Source organism: Canis lupus, chromosome 37, assembly GCF_048164855.1.
Source record: "Canis lupus baileyi chromosome 37, mCanLup2.hap1, whole genome shotgun sequence".
Lineage (NCBI taxonomy): Eukaryota > Metazoa > Chordata > Mammalia > Carnivora > Canidae > Canis > Canis lupus.
Genome location: NC_132874.1, coordinates 14,716,314 through 14,725,986, shown reverse-complemented (window position 1 = coordinate 14,725,986; position 9,673 = coordinate 14,716,314). Strand labels below are relative to the sequence as shown.

The following is a 9,673-nucleotide window of genomic DNA, read 5'->3' as shown; positions in this document are numbered from 1 at the left end:
TTGGAACAATGGGAGTCTCCCAAGTCTGGAACCCTGTGCATTTACTTACAGGGCCCTCGAAGGCCTGGGGTCAGGGGTGGGGGCGGATCACTGCCCACTTTTTGTATTTCTAATTCAAATACATTCACAGGATGACACACACGGAGAGGAGAGGAGAGGAGAGGAGAGGAGAGGAGAGGAGAGGAGAGGAGAGGAGAGGAAACTGTGGGAAGGCATGTGGGCAGTTTCATTTTGCTTTACTTCTCCACCCGATGGCTGGGTGCTGCTGGCAGGGGCAGCCTCAGTACTCTGGGGGTGGCAGGGAGAGGGGCTTCCCTGCTGGAGGGTAACCCAGGCTCCACCTGGAGACACTGGGGAGGGCGGGGGTGGTCCTTTCCCAGGAGGAGCTTAGGACAGGTTGGTCCTGACTGTGACCAGGCTTTTGCCAAAGTTGCCAGAAGGTTAAAGAAGGGGTGACGGGGATCCTAGGCAGCCTTTCCCTCCCTGGGGGGGATGGGGGGAGCTTGGATCCTGTGAATGTGACATCAGCTCTTCGCAGCTCTCCCTGTGGTCTGCTGGGGAGAGGAGGTGGGGACACACCAGCCAGAGCTGAGGTGGGCAAAGCTGGCTTCCAGTTTGATGACACCCTGTTCTAGGGCAAGCGGAGCCCTCCCCAACTCCCCAGGGTTGGGCTGAAGTAAAGCCTATGCAGAGGCAGAAGGCCCAGGGAGGGTCCCCTGGGGCCTGGGTGGAGGCCCCTCTGGTGTGGGTGAGGGAGGGAGGGTTCCTGCCTCTCCCTCAGCTCCAGCTCTTGCTACAGTGGCTCTTTCAGGGAACAGATCTCAGCAGGCACCTGACACGGCTACCGTTACTGTCTCCCCAACTGTGACTTCCAGGGAGGTCTAGGGGCCCAAGTGCCCAGCTCCCCCGCTGGGGCAAAATCTGTCCTTTTGATTCTAGAGGTGAGGGCTAAGCAGGGAGAAGAAGGAAGGAACGGTTTGAGTCCTGGAAGCGGGTCCACATTTGAAATATCCCCCCCCACCACCACCACCCTGGGGAGAGGACTGGAGTTAAACAAGATGAAGAAATGCTGGAAGCTTCTACTCCATGGTGCCCCTAGGTGTTAGATGTAGACTCACCTTTCTCCCATGCAGGGAAGATGTTCTAAACTTCTGGCCTCTGCTTTCCTCCGCACAGTGCAAGGACTTTGGTAGAGCGTGGGAGCTGTGGGTGCCTCGTTTTCCCCACCTGAAAAACGAGGCTACCCGAAAAAGCCAATGCCTTACATTTCTTTTGCTTGGTACCTTACAGCACATTCAACTGCACAGTGGCTGCCCTGTGGGTACGTCCTGCGCGGGGCGGGTGTGTGTGTGTGTGTGTGTGTGTGTGTGTGTGTTAGGATTTCAAGGGCAAACAGAAATTGCTTTGAAAGTGTAAACTTGCTATTAAGTGTGAGGTATTATGCGGTCTTCTCATTCAGCATGGCCATTTCCTCCTTCCCAACACCACCCTCACTTCATATCCACCCAACCCTTTACAAGAACTCCCCTTTGCCCTCAAGAAGCAAATCTTGAGCTGGGGAGGGGCGGGGATCGATCTGGAAAAGCTGAAGGGAGTAAGTGAACCTTCTGGGGGGGCACCCCTTTGTCACAGGAGGCGCCCTTGCTCGCTCTGCTCCCATCTCAGGCTGCCTTCCTTGGGGTTCTTGGGCAGCCAGGGCTTTAGCTTTTTTTGTTGTTGTTTTTCTTTTTTTTTGTTTTTTGTTTTTTGTTCTCAGCAAACATCAGCCCCTGTAGCTCTTCATCTCCCCCTGGCGTCCCTCTCGCGCTACTTCTTAACGTGGGTGCTGTTGAACTGGGGAGGGGGGCACGCACCCCGGTCGGGGGAGGGGGTGGGGGGAGAAGGTGGGCACTCTGTGATATTGAAAGCCCTGGGTATGAGCCTGAAAGGGCTCCAATTTCTTCTTCTTCTTCTTCTTTTTTTTTTTTAAACCGTCCTGTCCTTGCCATTGCTTCACTGATCTTTTTCACTGCGCACGCAAAGAACTTTAGCAAAAAAAAAAAAAAAAAAAGAAAAAGAAAAAACCTTAGGGGCGGGGGAGGGAGGGGGCTTGGAGTAAGGGACCTCCTCGACCTGCCCAAATAATTTGACACACACACACACCCGACCCCCGCAGTGGGGAGGTGGGGTGGGGGGAGCAAAGAGGGAGAGCGTTCCCTTTGTTGGATCAACACTAAGAAATCGGAGACATAAAAGGAAAACGAAATGAACAACAATAAAAAAAAAAAAATTCCCCCCGCGCACAACAATACCATCTATTTAAACTGCAGCTCATACTTTTCATACCAATGGTATGACTTCCCCGGAGTCCCTCTTCTGATTCCTGAGCAGAGGGGAAGCGGAGCGCAGCGCGGCGCGGGCAGGCTTGCCCCGAGGTCTCTAATGGGTATTTTCTGGTCCTTAGCCCTGCCCCTGGATTGTCAGACGGCGGCGGGCGTCTGCCTCTGAAGTTAGCAGTGATTTCCTTCGGAGCCGGCCCTTATCTCCGGCTGCACGTTGCCTGTTGGTGACTAATAACACAATAACATTGTCTGGGGCTGGAATAAAGTGGGAGCTGTTTACCCCCACTCTATAGGGGTTCAATATAAAAAGGCTGCGGAGAGCTGTCCAAGCCAGACGCGCTGGTGCCGCGGCGCAGGGCCGAGCGCGCAGGAGGGTCCCGGGCTGCGCGGTCCCCGAGGTCCCCGAGGTCGCCGAGCGCCCCGCAGTGCGCCCCGCAGTGCGCCCCGCTCCACCGCCCGCGCTCCTCCCTAAACCTCTTCTTCTTTTTCTTTTTTTTTTTTTTTTTCTCTAAAGAGCGCTTTTAGGCTGAAGGCTCACTCGATCTGAACAACCAGAAGCTATTATTATTATTTTTTTTTTTTATTTTTTCGTTTTCAACCTTTTAGGTTCGGTTGGCAGGAGAGGACTTTGATCCATCCCCACTCCTCTCTTTCTCTCTCTGTCTCTCTCTCTCTCTCTTTTTTTTTTTTTCTCCAAAATGGATTATTTCCCCATGATTTTTTCTCTGCTGTTTGTGGCTTTCCAAGGAGCTCCAGAAGCAGGTAGGCAAACGGGGACTCGTGAATCTCTCTGAACGTTGCTGTCTACTGATTTGTGTGCACCCTCATGGTTTTCGTGCTGCTGTTTTCCTCCTCTTTTTTATGCCTGCAGCTCACATGGCAAGGGTCTGGGAATTACTGCTCAAAGCTACTTAAGTTTTCGAGTTGGAAAAAAAAAAAAAAAACTTTTCGAGTTGCGGGGGAAGAGAATTCCTCTCTTGAAAACAATTGCTCCCAGAGCATGAAAATAACTTATTGTTATTATATAGGTGGTGTGGATTTCCTGGGCTTTTAAAATCTATAACTCAAGAAAGGCAAAGACTAGCTTCGCAGTTAGCCAAATGGATATTTGCAACACATCGGTCTGTACAGTTCATAGGACATATAGGAACTTCCATCTTATTTAAATACTGTTTTAATAGCGTGTGAATGTGTAAAATATTTAAACGTTTCACCTCGAAGCCAAGGAATTTTATTCAAGTCATTCAAGCAATCTATGAGCAGTAAAATCACCTGCAGAACAGTCTGTTGAATAACCCTCCGGCGGTTTCAGGGTGAAGCAGATGTTTTCTTTAAAATTTGTCACTATTGACTTTAGGCTTCTTTTGGCAGGTTTTTGGCACCTAAGATGGTGTGAGGTCTATTTTCAGTTTTATTCACCTGTTGTGGGAGGGGAGCCACGATAAGTCGTGGCTGCTTGAGGATTTAGATAGTACGTGTGCATCTGCCCGTTTCCCCCTTCTCGGGGTCAATGCCCTTTTTTGTGTGTCTTTTCATGACCCTGACTAAAGAGAAAAGATGTCAAGGGAATGAAAATCCTGGAATGTGTCTGATCATTTGAAATGTACAAAATTGGGCAGATAAGCTGCATGGCTAACTTGTCAGTAAGAAGAGGCGATGCCGCAGTGGGGAAGGGGCAAGAAGCGAATCCCACACATGCCATCCTGTTCGGGGGATTCTGGATTCAAAATCCACAGAACCTGCATTAGGTTCCCAAGCTCCTTGCTGCTCAGTCTTAGTCTAGGTCAGTACCTTCTCTAGAGTTTACCACTTGTGATGACTATTGTAGGGCTGGTTTCTCTTCTTTTCTCCAGTCATCTCCCCCAAACCTCTTGAATTCCTCCTAATTTCAAGGACTATATACCACCTGGGCTGCTCTCTGCCCTCCACCAGGTGTGAAGTGGCGGGTACTCCCCTAAACTGCATGGGGAAGTGGCCCTGAACCTAGGAAGAGGCAGGGGATTTATTTAGCTTTAGATCTTTGGTCATCGGCCGACTTTAAGCCACTATCCTGCTAGATCAGTCTGTCCTATTAAATGCCATGGAGAAGCCACCCTGCATTTCTAACAGGCAGCATGGCCACCCGTTTCTCTGGGGCCTGGCCAGCAGTCCCCTTTTCAGGTGGTTGCCACCCCAGCTCATGTGTAATCTCCCTGAAAGTGCATAAGCCAGTGGGGGTAAAGGTGAAGTCACGTTAAGGAGAGGAAAGATAAAGAGCCCCTTTTGCTCTGTGTTTCTTGCTGACGGCGGGCTGTGTGCTTCACGGGCTTCTATGTGCTCCTCTAGATCCCAGGGGATATGCCCTGCTGACCTGCTCTTTCTCTCCCCAGCGGTCCTGGGTGCGGAGCTCAGCACAGGCCCGGACAGCAGGGGGGAGAAGCCTGCTCCCAGTGCACCCTGGCGGCCCCGCCGATCCAAGCGCTGCTCCTGCTCTTCCCTGATGGATAAAGAGTGTGTCTACTTCTGCCACCTTGACATCATCTGGGTCAACACTCCTGAGTAAGTCCCTAGAGGGCGTCGTAACTCTATTCCTTACCTCTGGCTTCCCCAGACTCTGGAGCCCAGTGACTCTAGCTGCTTTTAGGGGAGCTCCTGGTGTGGATTCCGAAGGTAGCACTTCTGAGGACATGAAGGTGCCCCGGGTGGGCGGCCGGGGACAGTGCCCCTCGGGTCCTAAAAATACACAGGCAGGGAGGTTCTTTGAAACAGAGGGGAGGTCTTCTGAGGCCCCGTGGCTCAAACACTCATGACTGGATAGATGGAAAATGCTGATGGCAAGTAGGATTCCAAGGACAGAACTTTATTCCTTTTAGGTGAGACTCAAAAGGGACACTTTGGAAATTACTGGACAGCCTTCTGGCAATGAGTCCTTCTATTAGTCGCATGATATCACCAGTTGCGAGAGATGTGCAATCCTGGGGGTGAATGGTGTGTGCTGTAGCATGTCCTCCCCATCCCCCCACTCCCCCATCCCCTTCAGAGGGCACTTTTCGCATTATCATCTGTCTTGGATTGAAAATAGATTTTCAAAATCATGTGAGTCATAGTTTTGCATCTAAGTTCCGCCCCCCCCCCCCCCCCCCGTAGCTGTTAACTAGATAGAAAGTCAGAAAAGGAAGAAAATAGGAAACAGACACCAAAGCTGAGATGTCATAATTTGGGACAAAAAAAAAACAAAGCTGTTTGTGTGGAGAGGAAAGTGAAATTTGTTTAGAATCCAAATGGAACTTCATTGAGTTAGAAAACTGGCTTTCTCCTGGTGGGGTATACACTCAGGGCGACATTGATGGGCACGTGCTCCTGACCACCACCGTACTGGACCCTCCTAAATTGTGAGACCAGGTGCTGTGCGGTGAGCAACTTGGGTCCCACTGCAATGAGTTTGTGCCACAGAATGCATCATTTCAAAGACTCATAAGTATGCTAATGTCTTTTGTTCATCTTTTTTGCTAATAGGCACATTGTTCCGTATGGACTTGGAAGCCCTTCTAGGTCTAAGCGATCTTTAAAGGATTTATTTATCACAAAGGCAACAGACCACAGGAAGAGATGCCAGTGTGCTAGCCAAAAAGACAAGAAGTGCTGGACTTTTTGCCAAGCGGGAAAAGAACTCAGGTGAGGTAGAAATACGTTGGCTTTCGATCAGTTTTATGGCCTCTTGATCTTCCCATCATAATGTTGCCTTCTTGTTTAAGAGACATTAACAGAGACTTTGTGAGAACTGAAGGTACCGTTGCTGAAATGTTTGGCGCTATCTGTATTTTAACAGGGAGCAAGACAGTATGGAGAAGGGCTGGAATGGCCATAAGAAAGGAAAAGACTGTTCTGAGCTTGGAGAAAAGTCCAAGCAGCAGCAGCTGGTGGCAGGAAGAAAAATAAGAAGGTAAGAGACTCCCCCAACCAGCTAGCCCCAGTCACCAGTGCTAAGGGGCTGCTCCCTACAGGTACCCTCCTGTTGATGAGAGAAAGGCTTAGAAGACAACAAAGATCTTCATAGTCTATAGATTAAAAAGAGCAAAGGAATCCCTCTCAAATATATATATTTTTTGAAGGCAGATCTTTGCCCACTGTACACTCTGATAATCTGGAGCCTGTGCCACTCAGTCCAAAGGTAGCTTTTCCAAACAAGTTACATCTATAGGCATCCTTGTCACTTGGTCACATCTAGTCCTTGCTTTTCTGAGTCAATGTATTTGCCACTTTCCTTGAGAAAGTAACATTTTTTTCAGGGACAGGAGTTTTGATGTTTGATTTTATTTTATTTTATTTATTCTTAAATTCAAGTGTCATGAATGATCAAGATCTTTAAAAAACATAGCAGTTACAAAAAAAAAAAAATCCAAAAGCCAAAAAACAAAAGAAAAGAAACCCCCCAAAGCATAGCAGTTACTCCAATGGCCAAAGGGAAAAATAAAGTCATTAGATAGGGATGGTGAGAATTAGAACATGCTGTTTTGAGGGTTTATTTATTTATTTATGAAAGATTTTAAAAAATTTATTCGTGAGAGACAGAGAGAGAGGGAGGCAGAGACATAGGCAGAGGGAGAAGCAGGCACCCCATGGGGATCCTGATGTGGGACTCGATCCCACGACCCTGGGATCATGCCCTGAGCCAAAGACAGATGCTCAACCACTGAGCCACCCAGGTCTCCCTATTTTTTTAAATAGGGAAGTGCATTGAGTGGAGAGCCCATGTCATTGTGAATAGCTCTCATCTTTTCTGGTTGGTTGTGTGTGAGCTGAGGCAGAGAAAGGATGCCGATTAGTCAACACCATGGGGTTGTGATGGGCATCTCTAGAGTGATGGCCTTTCCAAATCCAAAACATCTTGGAATTTGTAAGCTAGAGGGAGGAAATCTGTATTCAGAGCTTTCACGTGTCCTACATTTCCCTATCTTGGGCCATGGAAACTTTTCCTAGAAATCCAGAGGCAAGAAGTTCTGTGGTCAGAGTGTTCTGAGCACAGGCCTGGCAGGCAGCAAACACCTCTGTGTTGTTTACTGCTGATGTATGGGACATCCTCAGCTGTCTGGGATGTTTGGCTGGCCATTGCCATTCCATATTTATAATGTCAGGCCCCCGATGTTCCCTTCAGATCATGGGGTTACATAAACCACAGTTCCTTAACTGATTTGGAAATTATTCTTATTTTTCTATTAGTATTACTGTGTCAACGATCAAATCACTACTGCAATTCCCTTTCTTTTTCCTGCAAAAAAAAAAAAAAAACATTAAACCTGCAGAAAGTACAGCATTTTCTAAGTGCTGTACACCATTTGCTTTGGCCCTACCTCTCTTTTTGTTTCTTTTCTACCAAGTCACCTTTAATTGCTTTTGTGATTAAGAAGACATCCATGGTTATTTGAAACCTATGCAGAGGCAGTTCTCCATAGAGTCTCGTGGTGGTGGTAGCAACAGAATAAAAGAGAGTATCTCTAGTTTACCATAAAATTATATTTTAAAATTGTACTTAATGCCCAATTTCCTTTAGATATGACCATAGCTCCCTTCGTCTCCCCCCCACCTCCATTTCCAGAATAAAAGATGGGCTTCATTTTCCCTTGAGATTAACCAAGAGTAGCACGCTGTTGCAGTTGGTGGTGAAGGTTTAGGATCAGACTTAGATTTGTTTGTGCCAGATTCTAATTTTAGATGCCTCTTTTTGCCCAGAAGTGATTTAAAAAAAAAAATAACATTTGTTTTCTCTTGTCTTGTTTTAATAGGTTGGACGCCATCAGCAACAGCATCAAAACAGCTTTCCGTGTTGCAAAGCTGAAAGCAGAGCTCTACAGAGAGAACAAAGTGACCCATAATCGAACACACTGATGACTGGTCACCTTGACTGGGCCTGTGGCCCGCAAGCCTTCTCCTCTGTGGAGGGAACCCTGCAGCTAATTCTGCACTCTCTCCCCATGGCTGAGATCAGAGCAAAAGCATCCTCCCTGCTTAGACTGTTTCTTGTTCCAGACTGGCAACGGGCCAGTGCCCTTGCTCTAAACATTCCAGGGAAGGTTAAGGAGTCCCCCAATCCATCTTCATTTGCTTCCATCAATGATAACTGCTTTAGTCTCTCCTCGCTTGGGGTGACAATGGACCACTTGGAAAGCAGAGAGACACAGTGACTTGTGAATTAGGATGTCATCCTCTGGGGGAGAAGAGATTCCACACAGGGTGGAATTTCTGAAGAGAGTCCGAAGGGAGTGTTTGTGTCTCACTCAGGTGCCTGGCACATTTCAGGGAGAAACTCCAAAGTCCACGCAAAGGTTTTCTAAGGAATGCACGAATTGAAAACACATTCGAAGGACATTCAAGTAAAAAAAAAAAAAAAAAAAAAGTAAAAGACTTTTTTTTTTTTTAATTCACAAAATGCAAAACTAAAAGAAACTGTTACTACTGTAAATCAGGATGGGTTTGATGAATCTGAGTCTACCTCACCTCTATTGCACTCTGGTAGAAGTACTTCCCCACCGTTAATTATTGCCTACCCCGGCTCTGTCCCCTCTTGCCATCCCCTCCCCCAAAACCCCCATAGTAAATCTTGGCCTCATAGATGTCTAGTCTAACATGCCAGTAGTAGATGTAACATTTTCATGGTAATCTACTAGCTCTGATCCATAAGGAAAAAGATCCTTGAATCTGGAGGTTCCCTTACCTTGATCTTTGGAAACACAACGGTATAGGGTTGTTCATAAAAGACATTGAAAAGTAAACATTTGGTTATGCTTTAAAGCAGTAAAGTTATTGTCCTTTATGTAACTGGCTAATGGAAGAGGTTGGATTAAATTTCAATGTACTTATTTTTTTATAGATATTTATATTCTAAACAATTTATTCCTTATATTTACCATGTTAAATATACATTTGGGCAGGCCATATTGGTCTATGTATTTTTTTAAAATGTATTTCTGAATGAAATTGAGAAAATGCTTTGTTTTGCCTGTCAAGGTAATAACTTTAGAAAATAAATATTTTTTCCCTACTGTACTGATTTTGAATCATTTCTGAAATTCCCAAGAAGTGAACCAAAGTGCTAAGAGTTATGAAGGGAAATGATTAAAGCTGGGTTTTTTGGTGGGGGAGTGGTAGTAATAAGAAGGAAAATAGTGTTGGCTAATCACAAAAGAACTTGATCTAGATCTTAAAAGTTGCCTTTAGATTACATTAAGGGAAAAACGAAACAAAAACCCAGCATTAATACCTCTGTGTTTCCCTGGACAGCAGCCTTCTGCTTCCTCTTCCCCCATGCCCCCGACCTTAAAACTCTCCTGGGGCTTGCTTCATCCATTAACTTTGCTTAGGCTATGAGACAGGAT

The 9,673-nt window shown here is 46.8% G+C and overlaps 1 protein-coding gene across 1 annotated transcript; it reads left to right on the top strand.

The window, feature by feature from the left end:
- Positions 1-2,351: 2,351 nt before the first annotated feature.
- Positions 2,352-9,344, top strand: EDN1 (endothelin 1). The gene is made up of 5 exons (XM_072813633.1): positions 2,352-3,083; positions 4,691-4,859; positions 5,817-5,975; positions 6,130-6,243; positions 8,084-9,344. Exons 1-5 carry the CDS (start codon positions 3,020-3,022, stop codon positions 8,184-8,186), a joined length of 609 nt encoding a protein of 202 aa, XP_072669734.1. The 5' UTR covers positions 2,352-3,019; the 3' UTR covers positions 8,187-9,344.
- Positions 9,345-9,673: the final 329 nt, after the last annotated feature.